The 18,159-nt window shown below is 43.4% G+C and overlaps 1 protein-coding gene across 3 annotated transcripts in view; it reads left to right on the plus strand.

Moving 5' to 3' along the window:
* The window catches only part of HOMEZ (homeobox and leucine zipper encoding), a 64,445-nt gene extending 47,451 nt beyond the window's left edge, over positions 1 to 16,994 (plus strand). The window contains exons 1-2 of one of the 3 annotated variants that reach the window (XM_044274427.1): positions 3,598 to 3,770; positions 15,082 to 16,994. In XM_044274427.1, the coding sequence (XP_044130362.1) occupies positions 15,169 to 16,821 (1,653 nt within the window). In that variant the 5' untranslated portion in view covers positions 3,598 to 3,770; positions 15,082 to 15,168 and the 3' untranslated portion in view covers positions 16,822 to 16,994. Of the gene's footprint in view, positions 1 to 3,597; positions 3,771 to 15,081 lie in introns of those variants that run through there. The other 2 variants (XM_044274462.1, XM_044274436.1) reach the window with 2 other exon arrangements.
* The last annotated feature ends 1,165 nt before the right edge of the window (positions 16,995 to 18,159 follow it).

Raw genomic sequence — 18,159 nt, forward strand, 5'->3', positions numbered from 1 at the left:
AGCCCTGCAACGGATCAGTTCAGCCCCTAAGCATTCTGAATCGATAAGGATCCGTTCAGAATGCATCAGTTTGCCTGCATTTGGTCTCCGTTCCGCTTTTGAGGCGGACACCAAAACGCTGCTTGCAGCGTTTTTGGTATTCGCCTGACGATGCGGAGCCAAACGGGTCCGTCCTGACTTACAATGTAAGTCAATGGGGAAGGATTCGTTTTCACTGACACAATATGGTGCAATTGAAAACGGATCCGTCCCCCATTAACTTTCAATGTAAGTCAGGATGGATCCGTTTTGCACCCGCACTGAATACCGACCCATTTATTTCTATGGGGCTGTTCACATGAGCGGTGATTTTCACGCATCACTTATGCGTTGCGTGAAAATTGCAGCATGCTCCTCTTTGTGCGTTGCGGTGCGATAATCCACGCAATGCAGGCCCCATAAAAGTGAATGGGGTTGCGTGAAAATCGCAAGCATCTGCACAGTTGCTAGGAGACGATCGGGATGGGGACCCGATCATTATTATTTTCCCTCATAACATGGTTGTGTAACAGAATGCATAGTCAAATAGCGCTAGAGGGGTTAAAAGAAAAATAAAAATTAAATTTAACTCACCTTAGTCCACTTGATCGCGTAGCCCGGCATCTCCTTCTGTCTCCTTTGCTGAACAGGACCTGGGGTGAGCATTAATTACATGAACAGGACCTGTGATGACGTCACTCCGGTCATCACATGTTCCATCACCATGGTAAAAGATCATGTGACGGACCATGTGATGACCGGAGTGACGTCATCACAGGTCCTGTTCATGTCATTAATGCTCACCCCAGGTCCTGTTCAGCAAAGGAGACAGAAGGAGATGCCGGCTACGCGAACAACTGGACTAAGGTGAGTTAAATTATTATTATTATAACCCCTCCAGCGCTGTTTTACTATGCATTCTGTAGTCAGAATGCTATTATTTTCCCTTATAACCATATTATAAGGGAAAATAATACAATCTACAGAACACCGATCCCAAACCTGAACTTCTGTGAAGAAGTTCGGGTTTGGGTACCAAACATGCGCGATTTTTTTCACGCGAGTGCAAAACGCATTACAATGCTTTGCACTCGCGCAGAAAAATTGCGGGTGTTCCCGTAACGCACCCTCACATTTTCCCGCAACGCCCGTGTGAAAGGGGCCTTAGGCTAGATGCACGCAATCAGGATTGTGCGCTTAAAATCCGCACCGTAGGGCATGTACATTTTGACCTGAGGTGTGGATTTTAAAATCTGCAGCATGTCAATATATGGTATTTTTTCCTGCCCGGATTTTCTCAATTCACTTCATTGGGGAGAGGAAAATCCGCATCAACTGATGTGGATTGTCCGTACGGATTTCCCTGCGAATTTCAGTGCGGATGCTCCACACATAAATCCTGAACTTGTGCATTTACATCTTAAATCATCAGTCACCACTTTTTCCAGGCTGAACTCTGCCTGTGAAAAGGACCCTTAGATAAACATCAACCATACATGCCAATTTGGGGGGCTGCAGCTTTCTCCCCTCCACTCATTGTGAGCATGGAGAAGCTGGGAGAGATAGCTGGTATGGCTAGATGCACACAAACGTAGTTTCTTTCTGTTTTGCGGACCGTATACGGAACCATTCATTTCAATGGGTCCGCAAAAAAAACTAAAGTTACTCCGTGTGCATTCCGTTTCTGTATGTCCGTTATGCAAAAAAAATAGAACATGTCCTATTATTGTCCGCATTACAGACAAGGATAGTACTGTTCTATTAGGGGCCAGCTGTTCCGTAAAATACGGAATGCACACGGACGTTATCCGTATTTTTTGCGGATCCGTTTTTTGCAGACCGTAAAATACATACAGTCATGTGCATGAGGCCTTAGGGGATGGTCGGGGCCCTTTCTTCTTTTGCAGAGTGCTTGCAAACACTACGTTCTGCTCCTTTTTTGTAAAGTCTATTATGTTTTTTAGAACACGGGTGAAATGAGCATTCAAAAGCAACCACCCTTTAACCTGTTTGCGACATCCGGCGTAAAAGTATGGCGGATATCGGGAGTTTAAAGATGGAGCCACCAGCAGCTCAGCAGACACTGGTGGGCAGTCCCTGTTATTGGAGATTACTCTGAGCATGGCCCCAAACCCTTTAACTACCCAGATACTGCATCCCCCTAGGAGGAATAAAGAACTTGGGGGTCATTTATCAAACTGGTGTAAAGTAGAACTGGCTTAGTTGCCCATAGCAACCAATTAGATTCCACCTTTCATTTTGGACCGCTCTTTTGGAAAATGAAAGGTGGAATCTGATTGGTTGCCATGGGCAACTAAGCCAGTTCTACTTTACATCAGTTTGATAAATGACCCCAATTTTTTTTTTAAATGTAAAAAAAAAGTATTAAAAATGTTAAAATTCAAGTTACCACCCTTTCCCAATGGCACAGATAAAAAATTTAAAAATATACACAATTGGTATCACCATTAGGGATGAGCGAGTTTCATATTTTGAAGTTTGTGTGCGGGTTTGTGTTTTGGTATTTACTGAATTGCGTTATGGATTCTGTTACCGGACCGTAACGCAATTCCATAACGGAATGCCTTTAGAGGCATTCCGTTATTCATACCGTCATAATAGAAGTCTATGGGCTGCATAACGGATCCGTCCGGTTTACGCTATGCAGGAGAGGACTCCAGTATAACGTAAACCGGACTGATCCGGTATGCAGGCCATAACTTCTATTATGACGGTATGAATAACGGAATGCCTCTAAAGGCATTCCGTTATGGAATTGCGTTACAGTCCGTGGCAACCGAATCCATAACGCAATTCAGTAAATACAACACGAACTTTAAAATATGAAATTCGCTCATCCCTAATCGCCATGTCAAAAATATTAAAATATGAAATATTTATTGGGCATAACTTTTATATTTATTGTTCAACTCCCCTCCCTGTAAAGAAGTTTAATAAAAAGCGATTACGTTCCCCAAAACGTTACCAATAAACGCTTGTCCTGCAAAAAAACGAGCCCTCTGTACACAAAGTACTTTTTTTCCCCCAGTAAAGCGTAAGAAAAGCTACCTACGCTTGGCATCGCTGTAGTCGTACTGACCCACACATCACTTCTAGAGTGCGGTGAACATCATAAAACAAACAGAAAAAACAGCAATTTTTGTTTATTATTCTCAGTTTTTTAATACCATGTGGTAAATTAAATGGTGCCACTAAAAAAATACTTATCCCTCAAAATAAAAAAAAGCCCTTACACAGCTATGGGACTGGAATAGTAAAACTGCTAAGGCTCCTGAATGCCTTGTGCCACTCCGGGGATTGCAGGGGTGGTAGTCCCGGTGCTGAGGGGCACTGCTACCACTATCCCCCTGGCAATACCAGCTCCTCGGTATTCCCTAGCGACTGTCCGGTTCCAGGGCTGGAGTTTCCCTAGGCGACAGTTCACACCTCCCAGGCAGTGACGAGCCGCCATTCGTGCTGTCACGGCGGCCTCCCTCGTCAGTCCCTGGTGCCCAGCTCCCAGCATTCTCTGCCCACACGTCCCTCCCTTCCTGTTGCTGCACCAATCTGTGGGCCTCTGTGGAGCGATCCTGGCAACCACCCCCTCCCAGTCTCATCCCGTACACGCACAACAACACGGCTCCATAACACCGCCGGGCACGGACTGTTACGCCGTAGCAGGGCACCATGGCACAAAGGGCGGCCGCGGAGCTGCCCGGGGAGAGGAGCTGAGCAGCGGGCCGGGAGACCAGGTGAGAGCGCTGCGTGCTCGTGTGTACTTGTGGCGCACGGCGCGCTACGTGTGTGTTGTCTTCCTCCACGTGCGCCTGTTGTGGTGCCGTGTGAACGAGCTCCTTCACCAGTCAGTGCCGTTCACTTGGCTGTGCACACATTCAGCTGACGAGATGGCAGCGGGCGGTTAACCCCTGGGTGGCCTCGCCCGTGTCTCTTCATAGGCCTAATGTATACTACTTTTCTGCGGCTCCGGTATTTCCCCGGATTGTCTTAGTAGGGCGGGAATTCCCCGCACCCTGCGGTTTTTGGAGGTTTGTAAGGGTAGGGCTCCACATTCAGGACAGGGCAGCAACCTGCCCCACTCCAGCTGTTGTGAAACTACGATTCCCAGCATGCCACATTCTCTTCTGTGGGAGTTCTGAGAAAAGCTGAGCAAGTGTGCGTGCTGGGAGTTGTAGTTTTCTAACCCCTGGTCAGTGGTTAACACATATTTATTTATTTATTATATATATATATATATATATATATATATATATATATATATATTTTTTCCTCTCAAATAATCTGTGGTAGAATTCCAAGGCTGAAATGTCATTTGTGGAGTAGTGGCTAATCTGCTGCTTTTCCGCGCCAATAATGAGCACGCTGTGGATTATAAAATCGCCATTCTGCGCATTTTTTGTATAATACTCCATTCGAATGGTGCTGAATTGTGTCAGGATTGAGAAGCAGAATTTGCAGAAATCCTGGTGTGAACGGAACCTAGCCTAAAATAATCCTATGAGGCCGGCTTCACGTAGGGAGGTAAAGGGGTTGTTCAGGTATAGAAAAAGATGGCGGCTTTATTCCAAAACTGGTCCCACACCTTTCTTCTCCATTGAAGTGAACGGGGATGAGCTGTAATACCGCACACAACCTGTGGACAGGTGTGGCACTGGAAGAAAGCTGCCACCTAGTCCTGGACAACCCCTTTAACTCTTGATCCCTGCCACATATAAACTTGTCCTCCGCTCAGACGACAGATGTGCGTTTTTCGGCTGATCGCATTTCCATGTGTGAATACGTGCGTGCTGAATACGTTCACCACCCCTGTTCACTTTGCATGCTAAGATGATGGCTGAAAGTCAAGCTTTAAACTAGCGCCTTTTGTCGTGGGCAGGAAGTCTCCCGGATTATAGGACCCCGGGTGTCAGCATCACACTTTAGGATAGTGCCGGAAAATGCCTTTGTAACATAAATGTGTATTTTTCTATGAAAGGCGTTTATGGGATACAGGTCATATGCCTGACCTGATCACCACGGCCCAACCGCTGTGACCATCCCCCCCACCACCACAGAAGGGGACATAGCCCTCGGCAAGCGCTGTCGCTCCTTCACAAACTTTCGATTCCCCCAGCCACCCACTGTGCAGAGAACTACAGTACCCCCCAATACATTGCTGTGCGGAAGGGATAGATTGTCCGAACCGGTTAGAATCTAGCGGTATGCCTGGTGGCCAGCATACATGCATGAGCATACCCCTTTTTATAAAGGGAAAGGTAACACCCACATGTAATCCTATTTATAATTTTCCAGGAGGAATTGCAGAGCTACACTGTCCTATACAGCCGACCATCCTGTGTGATAGCGGACACTGAAAAAAGCTCGCATCTCAGGGTGTCAGCCAGGCGGAAACTCCGACCTTAGTGCCACCTTCACACAGCTGCAGATTGTTACAGTGTATCAGTGTGAGTAATTCTGTGTAAGGGTAACAGCCACATACTAAGGCCCCTTGCAGAAGAGCGTGAGCGGATTAGATCCGGATGTGTTAAGTTAAAAATGCGCGATTTCGCAAGCAAGTTCATTCAGGTTTGTCTGTGATCAGGTTCAGTTTTTATCGCGCGGGTGAAATGCGCATTGATGTGTTTTTCACGCGCGTGATAGAAAACTGAAGGTTTACAAACAACATCTCTCAGCAACCATCAGTGAAAAACGCTCTGTATCCGCGGATGCGATGCATTCCTCACGCTGCCCCATTCACTTCTGTGGGGCCAGTGTTGTGTGAAAAATGCAGACTATAGAACATGCTGCTATTTTTATGGCACGCACAAGTGATGCGTGAAAAACAACGCTCGTGTACACCGCACCATTGAAATGAATGGGTCCGGATTCAGTGCGGGCGCAATGCCTTCGCATTACACATTGTACCCGTGCTGAAAACTTGCATGTCTGAAAGGGGCCTAAAGATGTTGTGAACTGAAGACTTACACCTGGGACCCCACCATTGAGATGTTTAAGAAGGACCTGGAGCTCTCAGCTTTGTCATGACCATCGCTCACATGGCCTAGGAGCAGGTCATTGTATGCGGGCCGCAATACGGCAACGGCCGTGTGCATGAGCCCGAAGGCTGCAAGTCCAGTTGCATTTAGCAGTGAATCATGAGTGCTAACCAGAACTGCATAAAAAAACTGGTAAAATCAGAAGCAGCACAATTATGTCTTCTGCCTTGGACTCCAGACTGAGAGCTTTGACCATCACATACACCTTAGGCCTAGTTCACACGACCGTATGGCTTTTATTGTTTTTTTGCGGTCTGTTTTTCACGGATCCGTTGTTCCGTTGTGTTTCCGTTTCCTTTCCGTTTTTCCGTATGCCATGTACAGTATACAGTAATTACATAGAAAAAATTGGGCTGGCCATAACATTTTCAATAGATGGTTCAGAAAAAACGGAACGGAAACGGAAGAAATACCGTAATTTTTTTTTGCGGACACATTGACTTGAATAGAGCCACGACCCGTGATTTACGGCCAAATATAGGACAAGCTCTATCTTTCAACGGAACGGAAAACTGAAATGGAATGCATACAGAACACATTCCGTTCTTTTGCGGAACCATTGAAATGAATGGTTCCGTATACGGAACACAAAAAAACGGCCCGTACACTTGCAAAAAAACCTTTCGTGTGAACTAGGCCTTAGACAGCTGTTGGCCAAATGTTATTCCTCCTGACACCCCTCCCCCCCCATAGACCTACATGTGTCTGTCAGGTGTGCATGTGTTATTTAAGGGCTCTTTCACACTAGAGAGTTTTCCGTCCGAGTGTGATGTGTAGTGAACACACAGCATCCGGACTGAATCCTGACAATTCATTTTTAAGGTCTGTGCACATGAGCGGCGTTTTCCACGCATCATCTTTGCTTTCAGGAAAAATCGCTGCCTTTTCTATACTGTGCATTTTTCACACAGCTCTGGCTCCATACAAATAATTAGGGGTTGTGGGAGATTTGGAAGATATCTGGATGTAATGTATTTTTTCATTGATGACTAGAAGAAAAACCGTAAAAAAAAAAAAAAAAAAGGATTGGCACCCTTTTTAAATTTTTCATTTATATGTTTACAATTTTTTTTTTTTATATTTACATTTTTTTATTTATAGGTTTCAATTTTTTTACTTTTTGACAGGGTGAATCAGAGGTCAGTGCACCCTTTCCATATAGTATTGGGAGAGCCACCCACTTTTTTACATTTTATAGGAGAAAAACCAATTGAACTTGTGTGCAAAACCATACGTTTTTTCCCGAACAGATCCCGACACAATCCAGTGTGAAGGAAGCCTTAGGGCTCATACACACAAAAGTATTTTTGTCCATTCTGGTTTTATGCGGCCATATGCGGAACCATTCATTTCAATGGGGCCGCAAAAAATGGAAATGACTCTGTGTGCATTCTGTGTTCGCAAGTCCGTGGCGCAAAAAAAAACTGAACATGTCCTATTCTTGTCAGTTTCACAGACAAGGACAGGCATTGTTACAATGGATCCACACAAAAAAATGGATGTAACACGGATGTCACACGGATGTCTTCCTTTTATTTATTTATTGTGCATCCATGTTTTGCGGACCGCAGAATACATAGGGTCGTGTGCATGAGCCCTTAGGGTCACTAACTTTTCAAAAAACTTTTAATGTGTCGTAGAGATGTATCAAAAGTTTTGATTGCTGGGGGTCTAAGTGCTAAGACCAGCAAAGATCGCTAGAATGCAGATAGAGAAGCGCACACATAGCACACGCTCTCTCCTCGCCACTGAGGATGGAATTGAGATGGCCTCATAGACTTCTATGGAGCCCACCTGGTGCAGCGAGGAGAGAGAGCGTGCTTCCTTCCCTCGTTCTAGGGATCGTGGAGGTCTCGGCACTCGGACACCTACCAACCTAAACTTTGGATATTTATCTGGGGGAGAAAAACAGAACTGGATCGCACATCCACAATGCTATGCTTTGACCTAACTCTCTTCTCAGCGCAATATTAACCACTTCCCGACCGCCCATTGACTATAAACGTCCTTGGGCGTTCAGTTTATCTCTGAATGGACGTTCTGGAACGTCCATTCAGAGATGGCAGCTGCACGCTAATCGTGCAGCTGCCGAGCGGAGGGTCTGCTGTCGGTGACAGCAGGACACCCCAAAGAGAAGACAGTTCCTGGGTGTCCCTGTCTTCTAGAGCGCTGTGTATACAGATCAGGAAGCGATATGCTGCTTCCTGTCCCCGGGGCCGGGAGAGTGCAGGAGCTGTCGGGTCTTTCATAGACCTCGATCAGCCCTGCACTGAGGCTGCACAGCGCTGTATTATGCTGTACAGTCTCTCTGGGGGGTCTATTTCCCCTGTAACTGTGGCAACTATGTCAGCCCCAGTTACAGGAGAAATCAATAGTGGGGGGAAAAAAATGAAGTTAAATGTCCCCCAGATGTCTTGTATGACCTTATGGGGGACATAAAGTATAAAAAATAGGCTGTTGGGCATGTAGGCTGTTCGGGCATGCTGGAAGTTGTAGTTTTGCAACAGCTGGAGGGCCGCAGTTTGAGGATGCCTGATTTAGCCCATCAAGTGAACGGTGTAAAAAAAAAAAAAAAAGTAGACTTTGGTGGAAATTTTCTTAAAAATGGAAAAAAATTGCTTTTAAAACTTTAAACCTTCTAACGTCCTAAAAAATGTAATTACATTACTAAAATATTGCAAACATAAAGTAGATATATGGGGAATGTTAATTAATATTTTATGAGGCATCACTCTGTCTGAGACTCTTGCAGACGACCGTATGTCTTTTTCAGCATTTTGCAGCCCATTGTTCAGTTTTTGGTTTTTTTCAGTAGTGTTTCTGGTTCGTTTGCGTTTGGTTTCCGTTTTTTTTGCGGATCACAGACTGCAACTGAAGTATGTATGTGTGTGTGTGTGTATATATATATATATATATATATATATATATATATCTCTACATAGAAAAATTGGGAGGGGCATAACATTTTCTGAACGGATACGGAAGACATACGGATGCATTCCGTATGTGTTTTTCCGTTTTTGGGTATTTTTTTGCGGACCCGATGACTTGAATGGAGCCACGGAACGTGTTTTGCGGGCAATAATAGGGCATGTTCTATCTTTTAACGGAACGGAAAAACGGAAACAGAATGCATACAGAGTACATCCCGTTTTTTTTGCGTAACCATTGAAATGAATGGTTCCTTATACGGACCGTATACGGAAAGCAAAAATACGGCTTGCAAATGGGGGAAAAAAAGCGTTTGTGTGCAAGAGGCCTTAAAAGCAGAGAGATTCAAATTTAGAAAAGTGATTTTTTTCGTTAACTTGGATTTAAAAAAAAATAAAGGTAAAATATATTGACCTCAAATTTTCTATTAACATAAAGTACAATGTGTCACGAGAAAACAATCTCTGAATGACTTGGATAAGTAAAAGCATTTAAAAGTTATTACCACAAAAAGTAACATATCAGATTTGCAAAATTAGGCCTAGTCAGGAAGGGGGTAACTGGCCCGGTGTGGAAGTGGTTAAGGTGGCCAGACATAAGAACAAAGAGGGTCATTTACTATCCAGAAATATTCCTATATTAGGCGTATTTCTGACGCAGATTGCGGCGCAAAGGTTTTGTGCCGCAATCTGTGACTTTTTCTCGTTCACCCCAGGTCTAAAAAAGTGCAATGGGATGTAAACCAGCTAGGAAGCTTGCTTACATTTTGACTGGCGCTGAATCCGCAGAAGTTATGTTGAGACTGGTGCCTCTACTTTGGTGATCCACCACCAGTGCAGGGGCTTATTAAGACCGGTGTCTAAAACGTCAGTCTTAATAAATGACCCCCAAAGTGTATTGGTTCTTGGCCCCCTCCTTTCTCAAGAACAGGGCCCTGTAGAGAATGGAGAACATGGTGCCTCTCGGCTCTCCATTCAGACTGGAGTCCTGTTCTGGAGATAAATCTAGGTCCCACTTCTGGGAAGGCATATTTTATATGTCATAAACGTCCGGATGGTATAACTCCCTTTTTTTTTTTTTTATAAAATAAATTAGTACCTCACCAATCTCCTGCCACCTACATGGCAATACCCCTTTTGCTGGCGGGAGTGGTAATTCCGATGTATAAATATAGTTGTACATTTCCAGTTGGAATAGCAGAAGAATACTGCTCCGGGCACTGCTGCTCACCGCCTCCTGGTCCTGAGATCAACACACAGGAACTGGCCTGGACAGAACAGCGGGCAGCAGCGTCGAGTTCGTGAATAATGATTCTTTATTTTTAAACCATTGAACCTTTATGTAATTTCCAGACAGACTGACTACATGCTTGTAGTCTGTAACCTTGGAGACACATACTGTAAGGGAACTTTCACACTTGCGGCAGAGGATTCCGGCAGGCAGTTCCGTTGCAAACTGATGGCATTTGTCAGATGTATCCGGATGCGGATCCATCTCACAAACGCATTGAAATACCGGATTCCGTCTCTCAGCTGTCATATTTTTTTATTTTTTGCATTTTTAAAGGTCTGCACGTGATCGGAAATCCAGATCCGTTTTGCTGGAACACTTGGGGACATTCCGGCAAGTGTTCAGGATTTTTGGCCGGAGAGAAAACTGCAGCATGCTGCGGTATTTTCTCAGTCCAAAAAACGTAAGAGGGACTGAACTGATGCATCCTGAACGGATTGCTCTCCATTCAGAATGCATTAGGATAAAACTGATCAGTTATTTTCCGGTATTGAGCTCCTGTGACGGAACTCAGTGCCGGAAAAGAAAAAGTGTGAAAGTACCCTAAGTCTGAAAAGGAGCTCTCCAAACTGATTATTTTTAATCGGGGCTATCTGCAAAGTGCCTTCATTCAGTGGTCACAAAAGTTTAAAGCTCAAAATCTAATGTCTGATTAGTGGCTGCCTAACCTACCTCACATGTGCTACACCTTACCTAGTTCTTCCCAAAAAGAAATATTGGATGTACGTTACGTCTTCGCCCTCTCCTTTGGTCACATTTTATTTCCATATTGCACTTCAAAGGCTGAAAAATACCCATTCCTATAAGGAGGCCTCCATGTTGTCCCTACTTCTCACAGACTTCAGATCACACCCATGTCTTGCGGTGAGGCCACCTGCGGCTTCCTTTCGGCCCATGCTGTGACCTCTTTGTGCCTCTCATTTCCATTACTGTTCCACAGCCATTATCTAGTGGCATGCTGGGTTGTGTAGTAACCAGAAATCTACCCAAATGTGTAGAACTGGAGAGGTTCGAATGGAAGTAGTGATCATGGAGGCAGACGTTTTAAAGTTCTTGTTGGTCACCTTCAGAATTGGCTGTGTACAGATAATATATTACATTTTATGACAGTGGTCAAAGCTGGCTGTACAGTGAGTGTAGACGTCGGTAAGATAGCGACGCCATACAGCTCACTGGGAAACTGCACAGACGGATGTTTCTGCTATCTGCATAGCGAGTGGCTGGAAAATACTCTAGATCGCCAGATCGCCATCTTCTGTACGCCTCTGTGTCCTGAAAATGTACAGTTTTAGCTTGCAGCTAAAGCCTGTAGTCACCAAGGGATTGTCAGCTTTCCGTTTTGTGCACAACTTTGACACAAATATTTCTTTGTTCTCTAGTATTCTGATTAGTGCTGAGCGAAGTGAGCTTCGGTCAAAACTTCATTTAAATGCTGTACGGAGATTCGTCTCCTCACGGCATTCAAATGTATGGGCTCTGGCGAGGCAAATTTGTCATTTCCAAAGTCTTGCGGGACTTCGGTGAATAACTTTGGAATTTGATTTTTAAAATTTAAAACCATTTTAAAACATGGATCCAAACTCTGCTTTGTTACCAAGGCACCAGTCGGTACCGAAGCAGACTTCGGATCCAAGTTAAAAAATTGACTGAAGTTATTCAGCAAAGTTTCGTGAGACTTTAAGAATAACTCACTTCGCCTCGTCAGAGCCCATACATTTTAATGCTGTACAGAGACTTGTCCCTGTACATTAAAACAAAGTTTGGAGCAAATCTACTTCGAATCTAGGATCCGAAGCTTGATTTACTAAACACTGATGCTGATGACTGGCTACCACCGTTTGTAAAGGCAAGACTGGTATAATGGAAAAATTTCTTGGTTGCTGTGAGCAACTAAGCAAGTTTACTTTTACACTAGTTTTGATCACTCTCACCCAGTATGTCCTGGATGTGGTACATCACTGCTGCAGCCAATCAGTCTTCAGTGGTCTACAGCTGAGGACAGTGATTGGCTGCAGCCGTGAGGTGCAGAATCCAAGCACGTCACATGTCAAGTACTATTGTGCCAAGTGAGATGCCTGGATTGGACACTACAGGGGACATTTATCAAGAACGGATTTGATATCTCCTGCACTGCTGAAGGAAGCATTTAAATTATGACTAGGCGCAGGTCTCGTCATAAATAAGGGCACTCTCTGACAGTCCATGTAGCTAGAATTAAATTTGTGCCAGGTTGTAGCTGACTTAGACATAGCTGTGCCCACACCATACCTCCTTTTTGGAAAGTGGCAAGGGTGGCGGTAAAAGACCATTTGCACAAAAGGCGTTTAAAAAGTCACAAACTCAGGGATTGCAACTTTGTAATGGCAAAAAAACTGGTGTTGGGGTATAAGTCTCCCCCTGTGTATCCTCAAACAAAAAGAAAAAAATCCAGTGCACGTCTTGTGTGGAAAGCGGACATCTAGTGATGCTGGTATTCTGTCTTTTAAACAATTCAGTGCCGTCTACCCATGCATACCTAATGAATGGGCATGTTTCCTATGTGTTTGCCTTTTGTTCTTTCTTCCCCCCCCCCCCCCTGTTGTATGGTATACATAGTGGTTGTTATCTCCTATAGAGAAGACCAGTGGGTGCTGGGCTTCTGTGAAAGATCACAGTGGTTAATCCCATTCACTTGACTAAAGAGGTCAGGAAACAAAGGATCCTGGCCGAATAAGGGGGTGGACACCAGAGGAGGAGTTAACCTTTTGTTCTTTCATCAATGACCTGGGGTTGGATGCTGCACGCTCGTCGTCTGCGACACATTTTACACATCGGACTGGAGGCAGGGCTCCTCTCTTGACTCTCAATCGTAGTAGACAACTCCAGGTCATTCTAATAGAATTAATGGAGGTTTCTGCTTGTGAGATCACCCTGCTGGTAGTCAGACCATCTAGAATTGGTAAGTTTGGAGATGAACACAAGATGAAACCTACAGAAAGTGCTTGCAGTGTTAGAGGCTCAACGAGCACACAAACCCCCTGCTCATATGAGCTGAATTATATTGAGCAATGCTCCAGGGCAGGCATCCTCAAACTGCGGCCCTCCAGCTGTTGTAAAACTACAACTCCCACAATGCCCTGCTGTAGGCTGATACCTGTCGGCTGTTCGAGCATGCTGGGAGTTGTAGTTTTGCAACAGCTGGAGGGCAGCAGTTTGAGGATGCCTGTTCCAGGGTAACTGGCTGCTATGGTAAACTGAACCTTTCAGAACCAATAGCAACTTAGATCTTGATCTTGGTTGTTTGTAGTCTTCAGCAAGTAAGGCTCTTCTTGAGAAGAAAGAGTGACACCATTTTGAAGGTGCTAATAAATTGAAAGTTGGTCCTCTGAGGCAGATTGCCAGATTGGAGGATCTTGTGTTCTCATGTATTTAGTGCATACGGATCTGCATGTGTATTCCGAAAGAGTGCACTTTTTGGTTTAGTCACGTAATATTGTAAATGTAAACGTGAAAAATATGCTGTATTCAAATGACCACCAAAGTTGGATTGAAAAATCCAAGAAGGTCAGTACGCATAGTATATGGCTGAACTGAAAATCTCACACAAGAAATCCGGCCTAGATTAAGGGGTGGGCGTATTGATTTTCTCAATGCTTTATTCTTCCATATTACAGGACGCGTTTCGGCCCATCCAGCCTTCCTCAACTGCAGTTGTGTGTAAAATCGATACGCCTGCTGGGATTTATTTTGATTTTGAAGTGGGAGCGATCCCTTCCCGTGCAAGCAAATTTTGGGTTGTGAGCTGTCTTTCCTTTTGATTGAACTGTTAGATTAAGGGGTGGTCTGAGGTAGGTGGTCTTTTGGAGAGGATTCACTTAAAAAAAAAAAAATAATAATAAATAAATATATATATATATATATATACACACACACATACACCTAAAAAAGTAATTTTAATAAAGTTACTTAAAACCATATAAGTAGAAAGAATTTGAAGGGGTTATCTGAGATTTGCCGCAGTCCTGTGTAGCCGCCACTTCCAGGATCACCACGTGCAGTACATTGGGCACGTGATGCAGATGGTTGTATTATCATGACGGAAGCATTTTTGCTGATCTATGACGGATCCAGCAAAAAGGTTGCTGTGAAAGTTGCCTTAAGCCTTTGAAGACATTTTTTAAATCTGGACATGTCGCTGTGTGGTAATAACATCGGAATGCTTTTTATCCAAGTAATTCTCAGTCTGAGATATTGTGTGTTTTTTTTATTATTATTATTATAATTATTTTTGTTGGGGGTAAATTTCTGTTGATATGTTCTGAAAATCCAAAATGTAAATAAAATTTGTAAAAAATTTGCTGTTTTTCTGCTTTATAAGACAAATAATCATACTACACAAAAAAGCTAATAAGAACATTTACCACGTGTCTGCTTCACTTTGGTGTAGTTTTGTAAACATTTTTACTGATGAAAGTGTCCCTTTAAAAATAACTTGCTAAAACTTACTAAGTATATGAATGTATTGTATACATAGCTAGTGAGCCATATTATTTTAGGGTTGGGTGTGGAGAGATGCAAATGCACTCTGGACAGGATGCTGGGTCATATTTTAACCATTTACAATGCTATCCCGGCCTTTGTAGGTGTGCTTTGGCTACCTCACCATCCAGCTTGTAGTTGCTTTTCTCCACAGCAAGTACCAGATTAAGCAGAAGACCCAGGACAATCCCTTTTTAATTAAAACAGGTTAGAAAATTTTGTTTTTACACTCTTACATACTCTAAATATCTGCTCTTCTCTCTTTATGCAGAATATCCAAAGAGCAAACAGATTGGTCAAGATAAAGTTCTAATGAAAATCACAACTTGCCTTACACTTCCACACTTCTAATTGGACAATGTCTCCCACAGCCACCAATGCTTCTGGTGTGTATCCAGAAGACACTCCTGGACTTGTATGTTTGCCTCCTCTTTCAGATGATCTTCAGTTGATTTGGACTCAGGCAGAGCTGACGAGTGAGTTGGATGATAATCCACAGCTTATCCACACTTTTAGTTACTTTCCTTATCCTACAATGCCAGAGATTGCTTTGCTTTGCTTACGATATGGACTACAGATGGAAAAAGTGAAAGCCTGGTTTATGGTACAACGTATTCGCTGTGGTATCAGCTGGTCTTCAGAGGAAATTGAAGAGACACGTTCACGTTTGCTATACAATCAGGATCAGCTACATTTCAAGCCCCTGATGGCAGCAGCCAAGAAGTCTAATGTATTCAGAAATTTAGAAAAGCCTCCAGTTCCTTCACCAAAGCGTGATGCGGAGCAAGTAATACTTCCACACTCTCCTTGTTTGTCCTCAGGTGATGTGGCCCCGGAAGCCAAAAAACTAAGATTAAATGACATATCGCCTGAGGGGCATGGAAAAAACACTACAGAACTTAACAACGAGCAAAAAAAGAAAAGCCCAAGCCATGACCCAATAGGCATCTACATGCACTACAAAACATCTACTGACCAGTCTCCTGAACCAAAACAGAGACTGAGAAACCAAGTCAAGTATCCTGCAGAAACATATGTGTTTGTACCAGTTGAGACTGAAAAGAACTCCTCTGTGTCTTCTCCTGCCACAGATGAGGAAGCCTGTAAAATATTGTCTTCATCTTGGAATATGGATGATTCCAAGGAAATGCAAGCTCATGGGTCTAATGAGACTGGTGGTGGAACTCTCAGAGAAGACTATTACAATCGAGTTATGCGACGACAGCGAAAGACCAAAGAACAGTTGGCCATACTGAAATCCTTTTTTTTGCAGTGCCAGTGGGCTCGTCGTGAAGACTACAGACAGCTGGAGGAAATAACTGGGTTGCCAAGGGCAGACATCATCCAGTGGTTTGGAGATACACGCTATGCACTTAAACATGGACAACTGAGGTGGTTCCGTGATAGTACCCAAGAACGCCCCAAATGGCTGGATGAACCACAGCATCATGTGAATCAAAACGGAAGGCATGGTGAACATACTTCTGGAGAACATGCTAGAGTTGTAACTTTGGCTCCTGATTTAGGAACCCCAGAATCAGGAAGTAGGCCTGCAGTTAAATTGTTATTAAAGTCATCAGAACATTCTATGACTAGTACACCAGTAGTAAAATTAAAGGAACCATCGAGTCCATGCTCAGGAAAAACTATGCAAAAAGTTCCAGAAATTGATGCTGATAGGTTTGCAACTACTTCAGGGACACCAAAATCTGCACATAAGTTAATATCAACTTCCACTATAGTAGCCTCGTCAGAGCCTACTCATCAGGACCATAATCTACCTTCTTCCCAAAAAAAGTATGATGTGTTGGACAGATACTGGTCTACTCATCATTGCATACGTGAGGAAGACTTACTGTCACTTGTAAGAAAATCTGGTTTAAGTCGAAAGGAGATACTAGATTGGTTTTGTCAGAAAAATAAAGAACCTGCTGAAGTGGAGGTATGTCTGGATGAAGAAGACGACGAGCTGACAGAGCAGGAAGATGAAGTGGTTATCATTCAGGACTAGTATAATTATTACAAACATATATTTTTATTAGGAATGGTCTATTTGAATAAGGCTACATGTACACGAATGTTGTTTGTTTTCGTGTCCGGTCCGTTTTTTTTGCGGATAGGATGCGGACCTATTTATTTTAATGGGTCCGCAAAAAATGCGGACAGCACACCATGTGCTGTCCACATCAGTATGTCCGTTCCGTAGCCCCGCAAAAAAAAGAAAAAATAGAACATGTCTTATTCTTGTACATTTTAGGCATTGTTATAATTAATCCGCAAAAAAAAAACGGATGGCATCCGTTGTGGTTTTTTTTTTTTTTTTTTTTGCGAATCCGCATTTTGCGGACTGAAAAACACATACGGTTGTTTTTAGGCATGTAGCCTAAAAAAAAGAAAATGATGTTCTACCTACAATATACCATTTGTATTTATTTATGTGTAATTTAGTTTATTTCTGCTTTTACGAAGGACTATCTCACACACATTGTATTTGCATGTCCCAAAACCTAAAGGGGTTCTCTGGGACATAAACATTGATGGCCTATAATTGGGATACGATATCAATGTTTGACCTAGGGCACCAGCAAATTAGTATAATAAAGGGGTTGCGGTGACTGTGCCTGGTAATGAACTGCAGTACTATGCACAGCTTCTATAGTGCTGTTATCAGGGACACCTGAGTTTGGGCCACCAATGGTCAAACATTCATCGCCTGTTCTAAAGGTAGACATCTATATTTATGTCCCAGAAAAGGTTGGTAAGGCTGTTGTACACAGGTTTTTGTGGCCATTTTTGGTGCATTTTAGCCAAACCTAGAAACGGATGCAGCAGGAAGGGCAAGTCTCTCCTTCAAAAAAAACTGCCACAAAAAATGTGTGATACCATCCTGACTTTTTTGTAGTATGTTTCTTGCTGGAAAAAAAAATTGTATGATCATGGCAGATCTGTCAACAGATTCCATTCATTTCTGTGGGTCAAAGTTCATTGGTTTTCTTAATGGTTTTTGTTTTTAGCAACTACAGTGGTCTGTGGCTGACAGATTTTTATTTGTAATCCATTTTTATGATGTTTTCTTTTAGTTAAACGTAGGACTAGATACAAAACAATGACAATGTATTAGTCCTTCCTTTAGGCTGGTTTCACACGAGCGAGTGTTACGCTCCAGACTCGCAGCATGAGTATGAGTCAGTGGATAACACTGACAGCATTATGTCAGTGTTACCCAATACATTCCAGAACTCTAAGGCTGGGTTCAGACCTGAGCGTTTTACAGCGCGTTCCTACGCGCTGTAAAACGCTCAACAGGCTAGAACCAATGATTCCCTATGGGAATGGTTCTCACTTGAGC

The sequence above is a fragment of the Bufo gargarizans genome, chromosome 1 (assembly GCF_014858855.1).
Source record: "Bufo gargarizans isolate SCDJY-AF-19 chromosome 1, ASM1485885v1, whole genome shotgun sequence".
Lineage (NCBI taxonomy): Eukaryota > Metazoa > Chordata > Amphibia > Anura > Bufonidae > Bufo > Bufo gargarizans.